This window comes from Triturus cristatus, chromosome 1_1, assembly GCF_964204655.1.
Source record: "Triturus cristatus chromosome 1_1, aTriCri1.1, whole genome shotgun sequence".
In the NCBI taxonomy this organism is placed as follows: Eukaryota; Metazoa; Chordata; class Amphibia; order Caudata; family Salamandridae; genus Triturus; species Triturus cristatus.
Window position 1 is genome coordinate 186,781,068 of NC_140579.1, and position 26,151 is coordinate 186,807,218.

General features: G+C 42.9%; 1 protein-coding gene across 1 annotated transcript in view; it reads left to right on the forward strand.

Moving 5' to 3' along the window:
• The window catches only part of LOC146869955 (testis-specific serine/threonine-protein kinase 4-like), a 678,484-nt gene that overhangs the window by 610,302 nt on the left and 42,031 nt on the right, over positions 1-26,151 (forward strand). Inside the window, exon 3 of the mRNA XM_085654840.1 lies at positions 14,988-15,336. Coding sequence (XP_085510966.1) covers positions 14,988-15,336 — 349 coding nt within the window. The remainder of the gene's footprint in view (positions 1-14,987; positions 15,337-26,151) is intronic.

The following is a 26,151-nucleotide window of genomic DNA, read 5'->3' on the forward strand; positions in this document are numbered from 1 at the left end:
CACTTGTCATGGGTCTAGTTGGTAGTCTTTTTTTAACTAATTATATCAGCCCAGCGTCGGCCCCCGTGGCCACCTCAAACAATAACAGGAGGATCACATGGCCCCAAGTGGCCTCAGATGCAAAGACACTATCTGACATTTATACAGAGGTAGCACAAACCCTCACCACTCTGGGAGATTCCTCCCCTAATGTTGCAAGTATCACGACTAGCTACTTTACTAACAAGTATAAAACGCCACTTTTGTAAACGGCGCATAATAACAAACAGGTGGAGTGACGCACCATGGTATAATGAGGCCTGGAGACAAGCTAGAATAGAGTTGATATTTACAGTAAAGAACAGAATTAGTGGAGATGTTGTAGAGGGAAGGAAAGTCTACCGTAAATCGCAGGCTGAGGTTAAAAGAAACTGGGAGGAAGAGAAATGGCGTACCCTAGTAGAGGCATTAGGTTTGAAGGATTGCCAGTTATTCTGGCATCTACTTGCTAAGGGGTCAGTAAATCTGGTTAAAGAGGAGGACTTCTCCATCCAGCCCCATGTCTAGGAAGATCAATTCTGAAAACTATATACTGGAGCTGACAGGGAGTCTGACAATGACTGTATCAAGGATGGGATACCCTCCCCTTCTGAGCTGGGTGTAGGGGATCCAGTTAGTTTCATCCTCGAAGAGACTAAGACTGCAATTAGTACGATGCCACCCGGGAAATCCCCAGGTCTAGATAGAATTCCAGAAGATCTCTATCGCTCTGAAACAAATATATGGGGCCCTTTATTGCACTCAGTTTTTATTGCCATTGTATGAGGAGGGATATCCCAGGGACATGGAAGGGCGCTGAAATAATCCCCATCTTTAAGAAAGGGGAAGAAGGGGATCCATCCACTACAGACCAACTAGCCTCATAGACAGCGCACAGAAAGTTTTTTGTAAATTAATCCTGACCCACTTGCAATCTTTGATAGAGGGAAATAACATTTTGTCCCACCTGCAAGCAGGATTTAGGGCATCCACAAGCACGCTGGACCAGGTGTTTTGCTTCCTCCTGCTTATATAGAAGGAAGTCACGATTAATAAGGGGCACCTGTATGTTGTGTTTATGGACCTTAAATCGGCTTTTGACTCCATAAATCGTGCTAAACTATGGGCTGCCCTTAGGGACATGGAGCTGGCGAGTGGTTTGTTATGACTCATAATCCAATTGCACCAAGAAAATTATGCCCAAGTTAGATGGAGCACTGGAGGTGATTTAACCAAGAGGGTAAGTATAACGAAAGGGGTGTGACAAGGCTGTGTACAAGCCCCAACCCTGTTCACTCTATTATTATTATTATTATTATATTAAATTTATAAGGCGCACAGCTACCCAGAGGTTTCCCGGCGCCCAGGACAGATTGCAGACAAAGCAGACAGCTTTTACTGGTTGAATAGTTAGGTCTTCAGGCCTTTGCGGAAGCTTTTGTGGCTAACTTTGTGGCGAAGTAGGAAAGGTAGTGAGTTCCACAACATTGGGGCCAGATACGGGAATGAACGTCCGCCCATACTTGAAAGTTTGAATCTATGAACTATGAAGTTAGCTTGGGATGAGGAGCGAAGTAGACGGGTCGGAAGATATGTCTGGGCTAGGGAGCATAGGTAATGGGGTGCTGTACCTAGCTTAATCTTATGCATATAGCATAAGGCCTTAAATTTATATATATATGAATGGGCTCATCAATGATTTATATGATTGTGGGGGATCCTCCCAAACTAGCAGGCAGACAAATCCTGTCCCTTCTCTTTGCAGATGGCACGCTGCTTATCTCAAAAACCCCAATGGACATTCATAATATACTAAACAGGTTCATGGCAGCATGCAATAATCGGAGTCTTGATATCAACTGCTCCAAAACGAAGTTTATGGTTTTTAACCCAAGTAAATCTTTTAAAGGGAAATTGATGCTGGCCCAAAACTTTATAGAACAGGTTAAGGTTTTCGACTATTTGGGAGTTAGGTTAACTTGTAACCTGACATAGTCTGACAAAATGAGCACTCAAACAATCCATCATGCAGATAGCGCAATTGCAAAGAAATTTAAACAATCTGTTTTCCGGCCAATCTCCCCTGCAATCGAAATCCATAGGGTGAAAGGGTTGGGAGCTGCCCTGTATGGCGCCGAACTATGGGGTATGGAGCATCTGAAACAACTTAAGATGGCGGAAAACAATTTATAGATCAATCCTAAACTTACCAACAAATACAGCACTGCTCCCGGTTCGTCTCGACTTGGGGCTAAAGCCCATCTCTCTCATTGCAGTTTTGAAGGTCCTAGTATTCTGGGTAAGGCTGTGGACCAGTAACACCCAGATCATGGTCAGGAAAGTAGTAGACAATCTATTCACCCTAGATAAACAAGTTGGGCGACTGTGCTGATTTAAGGAGGTTAAGCAGTGATTATATAAATTGGGGTTGAGGGCACTGTGAGAGAACTCTAACTACATGACCGTCAAAGTGCTCCCTCTTTTAAAAAACTGATTTTGGGATTATACCGATCTTGTTCTTTTTAACAAATCTGCATCATGCATTTTAAATGACAGATTCCTTGATTTTAAAAATTGCTTCCAGTTTGAAACTTTTATAGATGAAATTGAACCTTCTCATGCATGTGCACTTTACTTACAAGTCAGGGTTGGGGTTTTACCACTGAATGACACCATAAGGAAATAGAAAAATGTATCTGTAACCACACTGTTCCCCCTGTGTAGTTTAAGTGCAGAATCAATTGAACATTTTATGTTCATTTGCCCTTTTTATGCATGCGTTAGAAAAAGGTGGATAACCCCTTTATGCCTCCTTCTGTCCTTCAAACGATCAGCTGATGCCATACGTATACTCAGATCTGACACTACCAAATGGTTAGTGTTTACAATACCGAGATACCTTTTATATGCTTGGCGCATTAGGTTTAAACAGATATCTGTCAATCAGGAACCAACACGCTGATCACTTGTTGGAAGGAGGGGCCTTTATCTATAAAAATATGTTCGAGGCATATGAGCTGCAGATCACACACTAGGATAGTAGATCGCCATCTGGTGTTGGGCTCGGATGCTTGCAGGTTGTTGTTGTCTTCGGAAGAAGTCTTTGTGGTCACGAGATAGGTGACTCCTCCCTTGGATGACAGTGCGCATGGGCATCAACTCCATCCTTAGATTGTTTTTTTCCGCCATTGGGTTCGGGTGCAACTTTTCCGCTCCGGTTGGAAATTTAAATTCCAAGCTTTCCAAAGCGCAAAACTACCACAAAACATCGAAGCACCTTCATTCTCGACATCGATTTCATCGGCTCGATTCCGGACGTCGACGCGGGCTGTTGGGCCTATCTACGCCGTGAGGCCTACAGCTCATGGAAAGGACGCCTTTCAAAAAATGCCCCCAGTGTGGAGCAAAATTTCCGCACAGTGACCACCACAAAGTCTGCAACCTGTGCCTATCACCTGAACACGACAAGTCCAGCTGTCCAGCCTGCGCATTCTTTCGATCCAAAAAGACCATTCAGGATCGAAGGGCTCGAAGACACATCATGGCACAGAGACCAGCTCCGGAACCAGAGGACATCTTTGATGAAGGCCCCGATGTCCCAGAAGAAGACTCCGAAGATCTACAAATAATCTCCGAAGCAGACGACTCAGACGTCCCCATCACTCCTGGGCAACGTGTGAGTACTACTGCCTCTGCCCCAACCCCTCCAAAACCAAAGGCATTGGTAAAGACTTCGCCTGCTGGCCCCAGTCGAGACCGAAAACATCCTTCAGAAGCCCCGCCTCCGGGCTCGGCTCCGAAGAAACGTAAGCCTGACGGTAGCTCGGGACCGAGCAAACCGCATGTCATTGTTCAACCGGCACCTTCGGCACCGAAGACAAAAGACCACTTGGCACCGAAATCGGCTCCGACGCCTTCGGCCCGGAAAACACCAAGGCCAATAGATAAACCGGCACCGAACGTTCCCAAGCCTACAGATACTACTTCGGCTCCGAAACCATCATTGGCACCGAAACCAACGGCCAAGGACGCTCATACGCCTCCTAAAGCCAAAAACTCCACCGATCAACCAAAACCTCGATCAGAACCAAAAAAAATCGGCACCAAAGACTGTTCCTGAGGAACAAGAACTTTTTCATCCAGATCCCATCGACCCAAGGCAGAAAAAGATTTATATTAATCCAAAGACTGGCCATGTCACCACGGTGCCATGTAAAAAAATGGAAAATGGACACACCACCTGCCCCAGTTCCTATAAACAGTAAGGACTCTGCAACATCGCCTATGCCCCCTTCCTCTACTATTCTGCCTTCTAACCCACCCCCTCTGCCTACACCACCCTTACCTATACCCTTTCCATCACATACACCACCTCCACAAGATGATGATGATGATGACCTAGGGGTGGGGGTGACCCTAATGATCCGTTCACGGATCCAGATACCTCACCACTGGATGATTGGGCTTTCCCTCCACCAGACATGCCTGACCCTCAGCCATATCCCTCCAAACCATCGCCTCCAGACGATCACCTGGGGTTTGGCCAATAATTAAATAGAGCGGCACTTTACCACGGCGTCACAATGCACTCCGACGCACCAGAGGAAGACTTCCTATTAGATACTTTTGAACAATCTCAAAAGTCTGTACAAATTCTACCCATTATTAAAGGAGCCATAAAACACGCCACCGAGGTATTTAAAAACCCCGTCCATGCCAGGGTTCTTAACCCAAGGATAGAAAAGAAATATAGGCCTGCCCCTGAAGATCCTAATTACATCAAAGGGCAGCTCCCTTTGGATTCTTTGGTCGTTTCCAATGCCAGGAAACGTGCCAACTCCCAAACCACAGGCGACACACCACCCCCGACAAAGGATCCAAACTGTTAGAAGCCTCTGGCAAAAGAGTAGCAGCACAAGCCGCTAATCATTGGCGTATTGCCAACACCCAAGCCCTACTAGCACGCTATGACAGGGCCCACTACGACCAGTTAGAGAATCAATTACAACATCTGCCAGAGCAATATAAAACCCAGGCAAATGACCTCATACAGGAGGGAAAACTTATTTCAAATGCGGCAATTAAATGTGCGCTTGACGCCGCAGACACTGCCTCTAGAGCAATTAACACAAGTGTGCTCCTTAGACGACATGCCTGGCTACGCATTTCAGGCTTTAAGCCAGAGGTACAAACCACCATACTTAGTCAGCCATTCAACCAGGAACAGCTATTTGGGCCAGCAGTAGACACTGCACTTGAAAAAATGAAGAAAGACACCGAGACTGCTAAGTCCATGGGAGCATTACAGTCTCCACAACAACGTGGCTCCTTTCTGCGCTCCTTCTACAGAGGAGCCTCCAAACATATGGGAGCGGACACCTCCTCTACACAAACATCCCCCAGTAGAGGATACTTTAGAGGTGGATACAGAGGAAACAACAACAAGGGGCAAGGTCGAGGTAATAACAACACTCGTACCTCCCCTGCCACAAAACAGTGACTTTCCTCCACTCCCCCCAGACCATTCCACTCCAGTCGGGGGAAGACTAAAACAATTCCTACCTGTCTGGAACTCCATCACAACAGACAAGTGGGTAAGACAAATTATCCATTATGGTTACAGCCTGGAACTCACAACTACCCCCCCACTTATACCACCCAAACAGCGTTCCCTGTCACCAGACCATCTTACGCTCCTCAAACAAGAGGTTCTCTCATTGCTCCAAAAACACGCAATAGAACCAGTTCCCTTAGAACATCAGGGTACAGGGGTATATTCACTCTACTTTCTAATCCCCAAAGAGGACGGGACTCTAAAACCAATACTCGACCTCAGACCCCTAAATCTGTATATAAACTCAGATCATTTCCATATGATCACTCTTCAACAAGTGCTCCCACTACTGCAACAAGGCGACTTCCTTGCCACACTAGATCTCAAGGACGCCTACTTCCACATTCCCATACATCCTGCCCACAGGAAGTATCTAAGGTTTGTGGTGGACGGATAACAATACCAGTTTACAGTCCTTCCATTCGGGGTAACAACCGCGCCCAGAGTATTCACGAAATGTCTGGCAATAGTAGCAGCACATCTCAGAAGACAACAAATTCATGTCTTCCCGTATCTAGATGACTGGATAATAAAATAACAAATGTGTTCTACACACTCACCAAACCATCCAAATCTTACACAACTTGGGATTCACAATCAATTATCCCAAATCTCAACTCCAACCCTCTCATATACATCAGTATCTAGGAGCCACCATAAACACCTCCACAGCCCTAGCATATCCCAGCCCAGCCAGGATAGCCAATATACAAGCTCTTCTAACCAACACTCTCTTCTGGCAAGAGTGTTCATGCAACTCATAGGCATGATGGCGTCATGCATCTTCATTGTGCGTTATGCAAGACTTCAAATGCAATCCTTGCAAGAATGTCTAGCACGACAGTGGAACCAGGCTCACGGACAACTCACAGATCTGATGTTGGTGGACAGCCGCACACATCGCTCTCTGAAATGGTGGAACATAACAAACCTGTCCAAAGGGCGGCCGTTCGTAGAGCCTCTTCCACAGATAGTGCTGACAACGGACGCATCACTCACAGGATGGGGAGCCCATCTCCTCGGACACACCACTCAGGGAAAATGGACCACTCAATAAAAAGTGCTCCATATCAATTACCTGGAACTACTAGCAGTGTTTCTAGCACTAAAATCATTCCAACTACATCTGCAGAACAAAACTGTCCTCATCCGGACAGACAACATGACAGCCATGTATTACATTCAAAAACAGGGAGGCACACATTCTCTCCAGCTGTTGCAGCTCGCACAGAACATTTGGAGATGGGCCATTCCTCAGAAAATATACCTACTTGCAGAACACCTTCCAGGGGTTCACAATCAGATTGCCGATCTGTTAAGTCGACAAACACAACAGATCCACGAATGGGAACTACATCCCCAAGTCCTACTGCCCTTTTTCCAACAATGGGGCCAACCAGACCTAGATCTGTTCGCCACACACGAAAACGCAAAATACCCAACCTTCGCCGCCAGGTTTCCCCACCCGGAGTCAAAGGGCAATGCGATATGGATGAACTGGTCAGGCAGATTTGTGTACGCTTTTCCGCCTCTCCCACTCATTCCATTAGTGGTACGCAAGCACAGAGAACAGTCTCTCAAACTGATCCTAGTAGCTCCCACATGGGCATGCCAACCGTGGTTCACAACACTACTGGAACTCTCACTAGTTCCACACCAGAAACTGCGTCTCTCCCCGTCCTTACTAACCCAGAACCATGGAGAAATCAGACACCCAGATCCAGGTCAACTGAATCTGGCGATCTGGCTCCTGAAGTCCTAGAGTTTGGTTACCTCAACCTGCCACCAGACTGCATGAACATTATAAAAGAGGCCAGAAGACCTACCACTAGAGCTTGCTATGCTGCAAAATGGAAAGGATTTTCCATTTACTTCACTAACAATCATATAAACCCACTGGATGCATCCATCCAGGACATCATTTGCTACTTACTACACTTGCAAATATGTAATTTGGCATACTCATCCATACGTCTCCACCTAGCAGCATTAGCAGCCTACTTACAAAATCGACAACACTTGTCACTCTTTAGAGTGCCTGCGATCAAAGCCTTCATGGAAGGGCTTAAAGGGATTATTCCTCCCAGATTACCACCTTCTCCGGTGTGGAATCTAAACATTGTTCTTACCAGGCTCATGGGACCCCCCATTTGAACCTCTGCACAAATGCGAACTACAGTTCCTCACATGGAAAGTGGCTTTCCTTATCGCTATCACATCCCTCAGAAGTGAAATCCAGGCTTTAACCATACAAGAACCATTCTTACAATTACACCGTAACAAAGTGGTTCTCAGGACAAATCCCAAATTCCTTCCAAAAGTCATATCTCCGTTCCATCTTAACCAATCAGTAGAGTTACCAGTGTTCTTCCCAAACCCAGACTCGGTAGCTGAAAGAGCTCTTCATCCCTTAGACGTTAAAAGAGCCCTTCTTTACTACATTGACAGAACCAAATCATTCCGCAAAACAAAACAATTGTTTGTAACTTTCTCTCCACCACATAAAGGCAACCCCATTTCCAAATCTGGGATAGCTAGGTTGATAGTTAAATGTATCCAAATATGCTACCATAAAGCTAAACGCACATTAACGGTTCCCCCTAGAGCGCATTCCACATGCAAAGTAGGGGCTTCCATGGCATTCTTAGGAAACATTCCCTTAGAAGATATTTGTAAGGCAGCCACATGGTCTACAACACACACCTTCACTAAACACTACTGTGTTGACGTGCAAGCAAAGCAACAAGCTTCTGTGGGACAGGCTGTCCTTAAAACTTTATTTCAAACTGCTGCAACCGATACAGGTGACCACAGCTAGGGGAGATACTGCTATATAGTCTATCCTAGTGTGTGATCTGCAGCTCATATGCCTCGAACGGAATATGCTACTTACCAGTATGCATCTCTTCTTGGCATGTAGAGCTGCAGAGCCACACACGCCCACCCACCTCCCCGGGACCTGTATCTGTTCCAGCACTGTCTTACCTAGACACCACACATGGACATCTCTCTCTTTTCTACAAACGATGGAGTTGATGCCCATGCGCACTGTCATCCAAGGGAGGAGTCACCTATCTCGTGACCACAAAGACTTCTTCCGAAGACAACAACAACCTGCAAGCATCCGAGCCCAACACCAGATGGCGATCTACTATCCTAGTGTGTGGCTCTGTAGCTCTACATGCCAAGAACAGATGCATACTGGTAAGTAGCATATTCCTTTTTCACAAAACAGGTGCCTTTCCCTTATGGAACTTATATGATTTTTTGCGACTGTGCAAGAAGTTAACTTGATTGAACTGTAGTCTGATTAAATCTTACCTTTTTTATCTTTTTAACCAAGTCTAAAATTCTGTTGTTTGTATGATGTGTTTTAATTACATTATTCTCTGATACTTTCTTGCATATGTATTTATTGTATGATGTGAAGTGTTTTGTTTTCTTATGCGAATGATAACCAAATCATCAAAATAAACTACTACTACTAAAAAGGCAGGCTTGTTTCTCCTTGTTATAGAGCGTTGTGAGGGTCATGAGCTCTGTATCAAAACTAAAGAAGGATGTGAGTGCCCCAGAAACTTATTTTATCCAAAATCATGGCGGGTTGTCCTCTACACAAGTCAAACTCTGTCATCTAGGAGTTAATTGACGCAGGATGTCCCGAAATCAGTCTATTGAATGCCGTGAACCTGTGTCTTGAGCAATTTTTGCCCATTGAGGATTTCAAGGTGATTGACTTGGGGTAGAAAGATCACTTGACAATGGAGATAGTTCTACATGGTCGATACATTATGAGAGATAAGCCTTGCCTCGATAGTGAAGTAACCTACAATCGTAGGATAAGGGTGAATATTACAGACGAAAGCCTTAAAGAAGTCTCACAGTTTAAAATAGATAACAACCTGATAGAAAAGAGAGCCACGAAAATACAGAGGTCCAACTCATTGATACAAGTATAGACCATTTTGCAAGTTATTCCGAAACTTAAGCCAGGGAAATGGGCGGTAAAAAAGATTCCATTAGGAGGCGGTTTGATGAAGAGTGCAGAATAGTCAGAAAGGATGTTAATAAAATGCTCGGATTATTGAAAAAGGGTGAGGATGAAATTGCGGTTAGATAGTTTAGAGGTCTGGGAAATAAATATATACTTGTGCTGAGTGATAAAAAAAGATAATTCTATATTACCTAGAAAAATATGCTGGAGGCTTTATCTCAAAATAATTCCAAACACTTTTAGAGAATGGAAAATAGTGAAATGGTACCTTCACCAGCTAATTTGAAAGCGCATGTAACTGAAATCCAATTAACTGAATTTACTTTACAGTTCTATCACACTGATAGATCAACTGATACCGATCCAGTTGCGGATCCCTTTTTTGGAAAATCTGCTAATGTTGGCCCAAAGTGTACAGACAGTTTCTGAAATAATCAGTAATATGAAGTCATCATGTGTGGGGGGACCAGACAATCTGCCGTATGTAGTGTTTAAGGCCGATCCATAGGTGGGCTGCTATCCTTTTGTATTTTTCATTTATTCTTTTTATTGAACAGTTGCTCAGTAGAAATCAATCAACGTTTACAATTGTGAATAATAGCATGACGATCCAGTGTGGAGAGAATTCAAACCACAGCAGTTTCAAATAATGACAACATTAACAGATGTATAACTTGGATAAAAGTGTAGGCATAGTGGAACATAAAGGAATACGATCTACGTCAAAGCTACCTTCCTTCCGCCCTAGTTCTCTCTATATTGGCGCCCAAATCTTTTCTTACTTTCGAGAGCAGCCCGAACTTTGATAAATCTCACGTTCTGCTAGTTGAAACCAGTCCAGATCATTCATCCAGTCCCGGATATTCAGGGGTCCACTTATCCCCCATGTTTTTTGAGATATTTTGTTTTGCTACTCCTGCTGCCAACATCAACCATATTTTTAGATGCCAGGGCCAGGTTTCTTTCTTTCCTTCTCCGCTGTGCATAGCACCAGCCATTTAGCCTCAAGAGAGACTGCAAGTCCGTGACTTCAGCCATGATCTGTGTGACTCCCCTCCAATACTGTTGGATCACTGGACAATCCCTGAGGATGTGGATGAAGGAGCAAACCACGCCACAACCCCTTGCGCAAAGGCCGGAGTCATAACGACCCAAACGGTGCAGCAGGGATCTGGGGCCACGTGCATCAAGCAAAATACGGGTCGCAAACGGGACGATTCGCAGAATCGGCCCCTTTGCGACTGGTATTTTGCCCTTTGCAATGCATCAAGCCAAACCCGATTCGCAAAATAGATTATTGCAAAATTTGCGATTACCTATTTTACGAATACATTTAAGATTGCGACTTTGCATTTAAGGAATCCCAAATTGACACCAATTTCAAGTTGGTGGTAATTTGCAATTCCTTGGAAAAATGTTCAAAAGTGAATTTTTCTAATTGCTTTGTGGCGCACAGACATGACCTTAGGGCATGTGTGTGTGTGCCACATGTGCACAAATGCCAATTTTAGGGGTGAAACAGGGTAGCCTTTTGGCCCCCTATCACCCTTGAAATTGCATTCACAATTTTGATTACCTATTTGGTAATCGCGAATTGCGAATGGCTTCCCATTTATTCCCTTGGGCTTAGGCCCATAGGAATGAATGGGAAGACATTCCTTAATTGCTAATCCCAATTTGCGACTCGCAATTAAGGAATGTGTAGGAATCGCAAATATTTTTGCAAAACCTACATGCATAGGCAATTGTGATTCCTTAATAGCGATTCCTTAATAATCACTAGTAAGGAATTGTAAATGCCTAACTTGATGCATGTGACCCCTGGAGTAGTAGGATCTGTGTAATATGAGGCGGAAATTAGCTTGTATGGCTATTTCTCAAGGGCTTTGGAGGGCCTCTACCCAGTCATCATCTTGTATGAAGCCCATGTCTCCCTCAAGGTGGGCTCCTATACTTAGTATTTTATTTAAATGAGTGTCAGTATCGGGGTTATACCATGAATCAATCATGGAGGAGGGCAGTCATAAAGCCAATGTACAAGAAGGACCCCATTTCCGATCCTGCAAATTATAGATTGATATTGCTGTTACGCATGTCCTCTAAGAACTACGCCCAAACCTTACTGAAACAGCTTTAGGAATTGGCATTTGGAGAAGACATTATTCCAACAGAGCAAGAGGGTTTTAGACAAAATCATTCAACAATTGGCCACTGTTTTACCCTATGGGGAGGAAAGGTTGATACACTTTGTTGCTGTTTCGTCGACTTTCAGGCTCTCTTTGACCATTTAGATTGAGGCATCCTTTGGGAGAAATTGCGTTGATGGGGCATACCATCCGAATTATAATTCATGATCAAAAAAACGAATTCTAATGATTGAATTCACATATATCTAAATGGTACAGGTGTATTATCTGAACAAATTCTTGTTGTGTTAGCCCCCTTCTTTTTAGCATGTTAATTTCAGCTCTGACAAGTTCCTTGAGAAATACGAACTTTTTCTTATCTAAAATAAGAACACTACATTAGCTCTCTCATGTATGCAGATGATCTTGCTGTAATGGATTATACGCCAGTAGGCCTTCAAGGAAAACTATAGGTCCAGCACTCCTAGTCCACACTCAGTAAACTCACAGCCAATGTAGAAAAAACGAGGACCCAGATTTTCTCAGAATCCCTGACAAAATATACATGGTATTTAAATAGTATTCCCCTGGAGCAAGTTAGTGAGTATAAATATCTTGGACTCACATTTGCCTATCATCTAAAATGGGATAAGCACATAGCAAATAGAGGAGTCCTAGTGCTGTCATCTGTAAACATACTAGAAAAGATGATTGACAATTTTGGGGGTTATACATTTTTGCTGTAGGTAAGCTTATTCCCAAAGCGCTTTATGGCGCTGATTTGTTGGCTCTTGATAAGTGCTTGGATTGGCAATCTTTCGAGAATCTCAGTTTAAAAACACTTTTGGATCTACCACCTAACAGTCTCTCTGTCTCATCCATCACTAATCAACCTTTGGGTTCCGGAGTAGCATGCTACTTGCTGAAAAGAGCTCCAGCGTCTCGTCAGAGGTAGTAAGCGCTATATAAGTACAATTACCAATAATTGTGAGGATCCAGGCAATTATGCAGCTATTGGGCTTTTTCTCCTGGGGCCAGATTTACTATCATTTGACGCAGTGCAATGCAGCAAGAAAACTTGCTGCTTTGCGTCAAATGAAGAGGGCAGGAATGCGCCATATCTAGAAAGATATGGCGTATCCATGCTTTCACTGCGCTGGTGCACTACATGCTGCCTAGCGCCAAGCAGGCACCCTTACACAACGGTGCCTGCATTACAGTAGGTTTGTTTGGGCGGGGAATAACACCTTCCAGCATAAAACACAATTTTTAGAGGCTTTATTGTCTTACTAAGTGTGTTGTAGAATGCAGCACACTTAGAAAGAGGAAACACCAAGGAGAAATAAAGATATTTCTACTTGTTGCATCTCCGTCAGGAAAGTGTAAATTTTTGACACATTCCCAGGTTTACTTCTCTTGGTACATCTAGGAATGTATCGAAAAGCATGGGTGGATGCGTGGGAACACCCACTCTCCACACAAATAACAATGTGGACTTGCGCTGCCTTGCGTTACTCTGGATTTACCAAACCATGCAGGGCCACACAGGCTGGCTGTGTGTGGCTTGGTAAATCTGACTTAAGGATTTGATTGCCTTTGTGCCACCTTGCGTGACAAAAGGGCAACGCAATCCTTTTGTAAATTTTGCCCCTGATCTCTACTTGCTTGTTCATGAGCTTTGGGTTTTCTTTTTTGTACTATCTGTCCAAGTAGCCTAACAACTTTCTACCCAAATTTTGCAGGATTTACTGGCGCAATGTGCTAAATCTTTCAGTTTCATTCACAAATTCCACGCAAATTCAGAACTAGGAATCTATATTTTAACATTTGATAGTAGCATGCTGTTTAAAAAATAAAAAAATGCTTTGAAAGATGTAGTACGTAGCACTGACAGTAAGTAGTCTTGGATACTCTAAGACGTTTCCCCATATTTATAGCATACCAAACAGAAGTGTAAGGGGTACAATCTTAAAATTGCAAATAGGAGTTGACCCTAATTGGAGAACTGTAGGCTTCAGAAGAAAAGTTGCTGAAAACCTTGGCTACTGTCGAATTGAAATATTCAGCAGTACATCTCTTATTAGATTGTCCACTTTTTATGGGTGAGAGAAAAAAAGACCTTTTATCCAGTGTTAAAGAACTATGGGATTAGAGGACGGAATGGTGCACAAGTCACTTTATGTTCTATGAAGAACCTCGATATCGCAATTGTAATTGGAAATTTTAGTCGGCTTAAACAGGCAAGATCATATTACTAAACTGTTAAAGCTAAAAAAAATTGACTTGATTCAGATGTTTTGCGTTTGTTTTTATTTATCACATACTGCACGTATTACTGGGAATTTCTACACTGTATGAATGGGATATAAAGGTCTTAATCTTTGTATATTTTAATTATTTAAAAAAAATGTTATACAATGTCTAAGTTGTTGTGTTTTAATTATTGTATATCTGTAAGAATTATTTCTTGGAACTAAAGAAATTCATTTATTGAAACCTGGGCCCATAAAGACCCTATATTACCTGCTCCAAGTTAGAGAGGTTGCAAATTTCAGAAACAGCAGTGTACAGCAGGATGATATTGTTGTTCAAAATCATGCCAATTTGTTCTTGAAAATGAAAATTATAATAGTCTTTCAAATTCCAAACGTTGTGGAGTTTGCCCACAGTCTTTAAATATTGAGTACAGACCTGCATTTTTGACAAAATCCACATTATGCTGCTAAAGTACACACTTTCCCAGCTCTCATAAAACAAGGAGGTCCTACAAAGAGTGTTGGTTATTCCCAAAAACCATAGTTGTCGTGCCTCAAGGTTATGACAGCTTCAACTGACTTACAGAATCTAGTGCATACCTCATTAAATAATCATACATGAACCAGTTGCAGCATGCTGAAGCGCAGTGCCATTAAAATCTGCTGTGGGAGATTAGGGTATATGAGAGTGATCAATGGAGTTCTCTAGCATTAGACCTTTCATTAATACACACATGCTTTCAATACTCCCTGATGCCAAGTGGAACCTCTCTGGTGTTTTTTGGCATTAAGTGTGCCACTATGAAAATTCATGATATCCTCCTGGGAAAATATTAGGAACTGCAAATAGGTTATTTAGATGGTTTTTAGCATTCAAGTTCTGCGGAATACATTAGGGTGGATGGCATAAGCAATCATGGTTCCATAACTTAAAGTATAATCTGAATCTAAAGTATCTCTCCTCTGTTTTCTTGCAACAGAGACCTGAAGCTTGAAAATCTTCTGTTGGACAAGAAGGAGAACATCAAGATATCAGATTTTGGGTTCGCCAAGGTGGCCATGATGCCCACCGAAGGGAATCCCAACATATACAGTCAGAAAAACCTCTGCCAAACTCACTGTGGAAGCTACGCATATGCTTGCCCTGAGATCCTGATGGGTCAGCCCTACAATCCCTTCCTGTCAGATGTCTGGAGCATGGGGGTAATCCTGTATGCCTTCGTGACAGCCACCATGCCTTTCGATGATACCAACCTGAGAAGGCTCTTGAGAGCCATGCAGGACCAAGCACACTTTTCAGACAAGAGTGACATCTCAGATGATTGCAAGGTAAGTCCGACCAGGAACCACAGCTATACAAATGTTAAAATACAATACAATCACCTATGAGTATGCACCTCATTTGCACAAATATGCCTGAGATAAGGTTTCCAGCAATGAAGACAGAGTACCATTTGTAGACCAATGGTGAACAAAGGCTTTTGCCACAGAGATGGGTTTCCTGCAAAAGAGACTATGGAGATACTGTTGTTCCCTATGAGTCTCTATTGTCAGGCATTAAAGGTAAGGTTTCCACATATACCCAAAAATACCATACATATAGATCTGAAAGTTAATGGTGTCCACCAACCAAGATAGGTCTGCCATACACACAGACTTTCTAGATACCACCTCTATTTCTGGGATGGGACTGCAATACCTTTGAGTTGTGGCTTGAAGTACTTAGATGTGTAATTTCATCAAATATACAGTGCAAATCTAAAATTCACCTGATTTTCTAGATGCATCCATAAATTAGTAGTAACATCTAAATATGGACTATGTAAACATTACAATTGTGGCTGCATCTATCTAATTTTTTACCATATATTTGTATCACGTTAGAGAAACGTCACTTGCACATATTCAACAAGCATTGGCATAGCCAATAGGTCTCGCCTTTGGGACCTTATAAGTGTTTAGCCATGCAACAGTTGCGTAACTAAATACTTATAAGGTCCCAAAATCGAGACCTATTGGCTATGCCAAGTGGCCTTGCGACCGCGAAAGTGAAAGTGATTGCGAGCGTGATCGTGATCAACATCAAAGCGGCCTTGCGGCCGCGAAAGTACATAAGACGGAGCGCGCGCACCCGCGCACATGCACTGTAGCTCTAGGCTGGCCTGGTAGCACTTTTTGGAGCCCTTTCAATAAGTCACGCCAGACCAGCGCATGCGCTGGGTCAGTCGAGACCTAAAAAGGTGGACAGGTCTCATAATTAATGGTGGGTGTGTTTTTTTTTAAAAAGACATGGATGTTACTTTATGATTTGCACATAATATACTGCATTTTCTAGACAGCCACATGCATCCCACACAAAGGTTTGGAAAAATAGAGCCTTTCTTGATATGATATACATGCTGCAGTGTACGGAATGACATACATGTTACAATGAGATATGCAATGAGATTTAATGTGATATGCATGGCTATTATTGGGCTATTTTACCTCAAACATACATGCTTTATATAGTTGCAACCCAGAGACCTATTGAACTGCTGTACATACAGTAATTATAAATGGAAAAACCTCATTTGAAATGTGATCCTTTAATTGTTCAACTTTCTCAGTCAGATATTTCACCATTCTACATACCTCTTTGAACGTCTGCAGGCCCTTTGCGACTGTCTCCAGAGCTATGCAGTGAGAACTGACGAGAGACTCCGCCCTCTTCCCCACAGCCCTCTGCTTTCTTTTTTTCTACAATAAGGACACCCCTTTGTTTCCCAAAACATGTGTGATACTTTGCTATCTGGTATAGCCTGTGGGATGTATTTTCTCCTCTAAGATTCATCTTACTCACCAACCATGAGGAGTCGCAGTAGCATTGTCACAGATATGGCAGAGTTGTAAAAAAGAACCAAAGAGCCATATATTACGACCATGTTCAAAGGCTAGGGTGATTTCCAATCAGTATATTTTGAGAGCATTCCTGCCTGAAGGTGGACACATTTCTGACAGTTTCTAATTGGACGAGGATCCTCCAGCACTCTTTCTTGACATTTGCCTTTTTTCTTCTGCCAGTGAGCAGTTCACACGACTCGTATCTGCCATATCTTCTTTCTGAGATCTTGACATAGCTGATCACCAGCATTCTCTTTGCCCAGATGCCACTGCCCCTCTGTTCTCCTTAAATCTCCTTGCATGGGTTAGCTCGTACCCTATGATCAAATGGCTTCTGTGTTTTTCATCCCCTTATTGGTACATTCTTTCTGGATCCCCACTGTGCATGGTTGGCTTGGGTTACCATGGTTAGACCTACCAAGTATGCCACTGAGCAATCAGGCTTCATGATCTGGCAGCTTTTGCTGTGTGACATTACACAGATGAGGGCTCCTCTTTCCCAGGTCTGAAACAACGATAAAAGGTGAGCATTGGTGAAAGTGTTTCTTTCAACCCATATTCTCAGAAGAACTGGTGATTTGCCAAGTGTTCTGGAGTTTTCTGTAGCAGAATGTTGAAAACATGGTGATTGTTTTACCCATACTCATTTTGCAGGGCATGATTGGTAATCAGCATGCTGGGATTTATGCAAGCCCAGACAATCTTGATTTTTTTGTGTTTAGAAATGTTTGGGGATAGTAGAAGATTAAAATCACAACACGGAGGGACAGGAAGCCAAAAAGAGGTCCAGTACCCTTGCTCCCAAAAATAAATGTATAAATGCAAATAGGGTAACTGTTCCTAAGAAAGGTTGTTTACAAGTGGAAAGAAAGGTACAGATGGGGGATATTCCTATTTAGGAATTACTGCTCTCACACACCCATAAGGGTGTCATGCTTCATCATTGGGCTTTTGTTCCTTGTGGAGTTGGTGCTGCAATACCCCATGGGTCACACAAGAGGTCTTTTAAGCATAGATCTTTTAGTCAAAAAGCTGTGATGGTGGGTGCAAGTGTGTGTAACAGGTGAAAAGGTGAGTTAAAAATACCTAAGGAGTACCTAAAACCATTTATTCCGGTGTCCCCTTGGTAAGAAAAAAAGCAGTATCTTAATTGTTAGCTCCTGTGATGAGGAGAAACAATTCAACAACAAGTCAGGTTGACATGTTTCACACCTCAGTGGTCCAGGAGGGATCCATGGTGTTTCATCAGAATCGAAAAAGAAGATAGATGAGTAACCCTACCCTTATTTAGGGTTGAGAAAGGTAGTGCTGGTATCCAATGATTACCAAATGTATTCAAAGACAATAGTACATTGAATGGGTAGCTAGTATTTTGGGTAAACCTATTGCGGTTGTCTTAGATTGCAGCCCTACAGTTACGAAATTAGTACCGGTTAGGTCAAAGCAGAAACCCGCATCAGTGCTGCGGCATAAAATATAGTCGGCGAGGTGTAGCCAAGCAGAGGCGGGGTAGATGACTACATACTGCATACAGTCTGTCTGTTGTAATGATAGCTGACCTATTTAATGTCCTCATGATAGAGGATCACGCTTTAATCAGTTGATTCTTCAAGGCTAATGATGTAGTCCAGGCATAAATTATGAGGTTGTTGACGTTTCAAACCAAAAGAGTGCAGTTATTCAAAACCTTTAATGTGGGTCTTCATCAGGACTGAAAATGAGGGGCAACTTGTATAGGGATAGTGGCCGTTAAAAAACACGTGTCTAGTGTGTGTGCAAAAAACTCAATAATCTCCTAAACGTGCAAGAACTCGCCTAGAGTAGCACAGAAAATTGTCCCAAAGCTGGTAAAACAAATGTGTAAAGACAAAGGTTCAACGGCTACTCGTTTAGGGCAAACGAGTCCTCAATGTTATGCAGTGTGGAAAAAACACTGATCAAAAGAAACATGTTTATCATGATAACTATTAAAGGAATATATCAATGTATAGGGTCACTCACACAATCGGGATCGGAATTTCCATGGGAGCGGCATATCAAAAATAAATGCCCTTCTCCAAGAATGTGGATAAAGCTGCAAAAAACGAATGCCAACTATTTTAAAAACAGTACTGATTGGTAGTACTAAAACCTATTGGTGAAAAAAATGAAGATAATGTACTTACCCAACGTGTTTGTTAAATCTATACTTTGGGGTAGGAGAGCCCTTTAAAACAATTGATGAATGAGCTGAAAATATAAATGAAATAGAAGGCCCAATCTAATTGGAAAATGTCTCGTAGCATGCGCTCGTCTTATCTGCCTCAGATACAAAGTATCTCTATCTCCCCTCTCAGCCGCACTGAACAGCGAGTGGTAGTGAGAGGGAGAAAACAAAGCAGAGCCCCGCAACGTGTACGTGCACAATTGCGGATGTGATTCTTCTCCCAAAATGGAGGAACATCAACTGAGGTGCTCTAGTTGGAAAACTGCCTAGGCCCGTGAGTGCCCGCATGGGGATAGTACTTGAAGGTAGTGGAGTCCTCACAAGAAAAAGAAATGTGATAATGATTCGAAAGAAAATTCACCCTTCTGAGACAGAGTAAACAGGATGCTCGCTTGGTGAAGGTTCAATTAAGGGCAAAAAATAACTGTTGTAATATGCAAAGAAGTTGGCATCAAATAACAAGCATTTGCAATGCAATAGGTCTCGCATTTACGTGAGTTTAAGCTATTGGCATTGTAAATGACAATGCCTTTTATTTATATATTTAAAACGAAAACAAAAATTAAAGGCATTGTTATTTGCAATGTCAATAGCTGAAACTCGCATAAATGCGAGACCTATTGCATTGCAAATGCTTGTTTCAGTATTTCATGTGGACATTACCATTTCAGTTTGCTGTACCACTGCATCAAATGTATGCTTTGTGCATGAAAGGGGCGGAATGTAGACCCCAGTTACCTGCTTCCACCTGCCACACACGTGAAGGGGATCAATTTAGATTAATGTATGTAAAGTTATTTTATATCGATAGTCCAAAAAAATCTGTCCGGAATCCCTCTACCTTGGCCATGTTGAACATACTATAGCCGCCTTTACTATCAATAGCTTTTCAGCTGGACCTGTACGGGCTGACAACGATACAGCAGTCTCACACCTGCATTTAATGTATTTAAATATACTGACTTTCTTAAACTGATGTAGCATGTATTGTCAACACCACTTCAGCTGGGACTTGCAGATACTGATACAATTATAAATTGAAAAGGTGCGTTTACCTGTCCAAAGTGAAATGCAAAAAAAAACTGTAATGCAGCCTTGCAACTACTTTTCATGTTGTAGTTGTTTAACACAGCTGTGTTTAGAGTGGAACTTGAAGTATTCTTTCTATATTTCTGTGGGAGAATCGAGACGTTGACGGCGGTGCTACAGACATACATAATTTTAGTCTGAAGATGTTGATGAATGGAGAGCGCCACTGCAGTCGTATTTCTGTGCTCTATAAATTATCAGAAGAGACTAAAAGTGGTAGTTCAGTAAAAATAACAGTTCTCTCCCCTGTCCATATGTAACAATCGTAAATAGACATTTTTGAATGGCCCTTTGATTAAGTCAGCTGCGTTTTTAGACCTATTGTGACATCATTCAGCGGCAGGCACCCTTAACGTCTGGTAGGCTATACATTACTTGTAATGGAAGCTGTAGTAGTCTACAATGCTCATATAAGCTACAAAGCATTGCTACGTCATTGATGTCAGAGGACACCATTGGTGACGACATGCGCATGGTTACCCGTTATATCAGGGATGACGTTGTTAATTGTATCTGCGGATTCTGCGCCATCATGGGAGGTCTGAAGCGCTTCGTCAAAATACTGATGCAGCAGAGAATAGAGCAACACAGCTCAGGAAAACCGAAGGGTTTATATAATACCCCGTCTTTAGTTTATTTGAAAGAGAGATGTTTAATTAATTCATTACATGAATAATACCAGATATTACGAGGTAACTGAAACTTACTAAATAAAAATCTATACGTGTATTGCTTATTAGTACACGTTTCCCGTCAGCTGAATAGACAGTGCGGTTCCGACCAAAACAGTAAAGCGCCTAAAGGTCCACAGTAATTGTGACTACAGAACCATGAGGCATGCGACACCACTAAGAACCTCGGAATCGCATCGAAACTGCGTCAGAAGTAACAGGTACGCCCACAACTCGTATTGCATGGGGGTAAAAATAAAGTTGAATCAATAACTACAAATACAGGAAGGTTACAAAGAGCATGAAATGATGATTTACACGTACCAGGCAATGGAGAATATCACCGGGGTATTCACGTGCGCACCTATAAACGCAGTCTCTGGCTTATGCCGTGTGAGAGCCGCTTTGCCAGAACGCTTTTCATTCTGGTACGTGTATCCACCCCGAGTCAATTATAGCAAAACTACTAGAGGTGGGCGCGTCTCTGAAGTCTCCAGCCAGATATGCTCTGGCTTGGAACCTCCAGCCAAAAACGAGCCAAGGGACTAGGTGGCTTCTGTCACCCACTAGCTTGCCTCAATCGCCATTTTCTAGAAGGTATTCTACTGTAAGCCCGATTTAACATGTAATGTGCATTCATTTAACAGAGTCTCTCCCGATATACCTCCTCAGAGAATTAAAGATGAAGTATTAAAATTGGATGCAACATGGGAAAAAGATACCCATCTAGTGAATGAATTGTGCAAGGACACTGGGGATCAATCCCAGCTTCCTCGCTTGACTAAATTGTCTGATCCTGGGCAATTACTATATATTACTGTGACTGCTTTTCCTTTCATTCCATTCCAAAGCACCTTGAAGTACATCCGTTCAGTATGTACCCGACGAAAGCGTACGACTTTTAATATACTTTAACATTGTTCTATTTAGAGAGTGAATACATGCCACTAGGCACGATTCTAGCGACAGACTCCCGATTTTTTTTTTGTTTAAATTTCTTTTATTGCATTTCAACAAAAAGCGCAGTAGGCCAATAGATGCCTTACCTTCATCGGAGTGCAATCCGGCTTTAGACCCATATAACTGGCCTGCAAAGCAGAACAAGAAGGAAACAACAAGAGAAAAAAACTCCCTCCCCTCCCCCCCCCCCCCCTCCCCTTCCTCAGCTAATGGTGTCCAAGTGTGGTGGGTTTCAAGTGTTTGTAGTGGGCGTATTGGGAGTATGGGCCATTAGGTGGTGGCAGTGCGCAATGGGCGTGGGGGATCTGCGAGACGTAGGAGTCTGAGGTACTTGGGGCATGTAATCTCCGTAAATTCAGAGGTGAGTAGAGCAATGAACGGGATCCAGAGGTCATGGAAGGTCGCCGTTGGTCGGGACAAGGTGAGCGAGATCTTCTCCATTCCCAAGATCCCCCACAGTCTATGGAGCCAGCCGAGCCGTGTCGGTAGCGTCGTGGTACCCCAGTGCGTAAGGATGTTGTGAACCGCCGCCCCAAGCGCCAAAGCCATCTGCCTGCCCCATCGAGATTTAAGGGGGAATGTGAGGGCATTTGGGAGGCCTAAGAGGACGTACGCCAGGAAGCGAGGGATCTGAGTATCGAAGTGAGAGTCGATGTCATTCAATATCTGTCGCCAATAGTCCCCCAGCAATGTGCATTCCCAAAGGAGGTGAGTGAGTGTGCCCTGGGAGCCGCATGCTCCCCAGCAGAGAGGGCTACGTAGAGGTTGCCACGGTGTAAATGTTATGGGGTCAGGTTCCAGTAGGATGCCACTTTGGTGGCAGTCTCAGTGGAGGCCATGTTACGGGGCCGTGTGTCGGGCCCTGTAGTAGATTGTTGACCATTCCTTCTGTGTCAGTTCTCTGCCCATCCTTCTCCCACCGTAGGTGTCCCGGGACTTTCCCTCCTCCGGCTACCGGGCGCGCATATTTATAGGAGGTCCGAGGTTATGCGAGCGTCTGAGTGTAAGGATCCATTTTTCAAAGGCAGTAAGGTGGCGCTCCGCGCCCGCGCGAACGTCGCTCTGAAGTACCCAATTCCGGATCTGGAGGTACCGGTATCGCTCCGTCTCGGGCATTCCCAGTTCCCTGCGCATATCCGTGAAGGATCTAATGCCCTCCAGGTCAAAGAAATGGCCGATGGACCTGCTCGCTTCTCCCGTCCAATGCTTGAACCCGATCTCGTTTAGCCCGACTCCTGACTTTTTAAAAGTTGAAACATGCTTTATTTTGGCTGCCGCACACCTGAAATTGCAGCTGCTTCATTATAGGTCAATCAACGTAGGAAATACATCCTCTTCTAAAACGTATGCATATATGCATTAATCCATGCTACAAATAGAGTACATGTAAGAACTGACTTGCCATATGGTTCAATAATTGGGTAGTAAAAGGCTGTGTTCTAGTAAATGCCACTCAATACACCAATAAAATGTAATGCTCTTTAGAGAAACATGTCCATATGTTAAACACACTAACTTTTCACTCATTGTCAAACATTACATCTCTTGCACAATTTATATGCTAAATTGGGTGTCAGCTCTGTTCGTGTTCAGCTTGGTTCTTACACCTAAAGCTGGCCCCTGGTTTCGGCTCCCCCTGAGACTGTTCAGGCACGCCCACCTCTATGAACTCCAAACACTTAAACGCACAAGAAAACTGAGGACTTGCTGAGCTACTCACGTCGAGACGAGAATTAAGCTTGGTTGCATCACAATTCGGATAAGGCTTTAGGCACTTTCTCAACACTGACCTAGTTTGATAAACCATAAACAGTTGAGCCGGTATGCTGAAAAAAAAATCAAAAAAAAGAGTCAGGGCTGCGTTTTAAGAGTGTTTTACCAAGAATTCCAATCAAGCACACAGTGGTGTAGCATAGGTTTCATTTGTCCTAATGCATCCCCAACCAAAAAGTTCCCCGGGTGGGCATTAAAACGCAGCCATGCTCCTTTTTTTCACTATTTGATGCTTTTAGTAAGCAGCGCAGCCAAGAGTACCCCTGAGACCATAAATAGAAAAGTATTCACTTAGAGTCTAGCCACAGTACGTTGCCTACACTAAAGTTCCACTACAGAACATCATTGCATCATGAAAAACTTTTTTACAACTGTGAATCCAGGTATACATAAACTTATTACCATCACCACTAAGATTTTATCCAAAAGGTTATTTTTAATTTAATTATTCATAACCATTGCCACTTTTTTATTTCTTTTTAAGAAAATATCATTTTCGTTATTACAAAAATTAAAACGCCACAAAAAACATTATTAAATCATAATTGATACATAAATAATAAGATATACACAAATTCTTAACATCTTTTTTGGTCCTAAAGTTGGAGAAACCAGATATTTATCATACATCGGGAAAATCATACATCATTGTTTCCTCGATTGATTTTTAATTTTAACGGTCCAAAAAGTGAGAGGTAAGAGATAGCATTGGAATAGATTGTGAACAGTTATACCGCAATTAATTCAGTACATTTTGACATTTCATAGAGTCTCCAAAACTTATATTCTGTTGCTGCTCTTGACCTTGTGCGTGAAGAAGGGAGAAGGTTGTGAAAAGTTGAGAAAGTGTGATTAAACCAAAAAGTAAGCCGACGCGTTTCGACCTTCAAGTGTGAGGACCACAATAATTTTCTAGGAAGGTCTTCCTCAAGGCTGTACTACTTTGTGTAGGACACTAAAGAAAAAAATCAAATAACGATCAGTATGGTACCTACTCGTATTGTCCATCATACTGACTATAAAAGAGAAAAGTGCAATTTGCAAACTAAAATGCGAAAGGCAGAAGGGCAAATTGTAGAGCTTACATACCTGAAAAGATGGAATTGCAGGTCGCTTTTTGAAGAAACCACTTTGTTCTAAATGAAGGCAGCAGCCGCTGCCTATGCTTCTAAATTTCTTTAAATTAGAAACCCCTGGCTAGCTCTACCACCAGTTACATCAAAGACACCATGCAAGCCATCAATATGCTGGAAGGCCAACCCTTTGATCAAGAAAATGAGATTCTAGTCACTCTAGACATCGTGAGTTTGTACACAAATATACGACAAGATGAGGGGCTAGAAGCAATGGAGTTCTTTTTGGATCAACGACTAAGGCCGCATGCAGTACCCACATCATTTTTGATAGACCTGGGTTCTCTGTGCTTAAAATACAACTTTTTTTAATTTAACAAAGAACAATATTTGCAGATCAGAGGTTCAGCAATGGGTTGTCCATTTGCCCCTGAGATGGCCATAATGTTTATGGCCCTCTATGAAGAACGTTGGATCTACCACAATAACCCCTTTCAAATCAAATCAAATCAGGAGAATTTATATTGCGCACATATCACTCAGCAAGAGTCTCATGGCGCTTGCAGACTGCTCAAGTGGGCAAAGACCAGGCTAATTGACATAGAGCCAGGTTTTCAGCTCTTTACGAAATTTACCATGTTCTTTTATGGTACGAAGATGGAGAGGCAATTTGTTCCAGAACGATGGGGCCAAAAAAGAAAACGAGCGACCTCCTTGTCTGACGGTGTTGATTCTTAGCGGAGTTAGCAAAGCCGCATCACTAGAACGCAACCTTCTAGACGGGTAGTACCATTGCAACTTTTTACGCCAGTATTTTGGACCAGTTCCATATATGGACTTAAGTGTAAGACATAATACTTTAAAGCGGACTCGTTTTTTGATCAGGAGCCAATGGAGGGTATTCAGACAGACTGCAGAAGGAGATCTATACGGGCGGTCCAGAATCAGTCTTGCAGCTGTGTTCTGTAGAACCTGGAGTTTGTCTGTAAGATCTTCATTTATAGACAGCAATAGCGCGTTACCATAGTCCATTCTGTTTGTTATCAGTCCTTGTGTCAGAGGTTTGCGCGCCTCCATAGGGAGCCATCTAAAAACCTTTCTGAGACTGCGCATGACACCAAAACAGGTACCTATAATGTGCTTGACATGGCTGCGCATGGATAGGCAATCATCCATATGAAAGCCCAAATTTCGGACTGTGTTCTTTGGAACAGGACAAAGTCCAAGCTCGGAAGGCCACCAGTCCTGTGACCAATGGTTGCTGGCTTTTCCGAAAAGCATAATCTCTGATTTGGCCCCGTTTAGCTGAAGATGGTTTGATCTCATCCATTCGTCAACACTAATAAGACAGTCCTTAAAACGCTTTTTAGTATCACTTGGATCGGGACCTAGGGTGATCAGAATCTGCGTGTCATCTGCATAGGATATGACATTGAAACCGTGCGATCTGATCACCTCAGCCAAAGGGGTCATATAAAGGTTAAAAAGA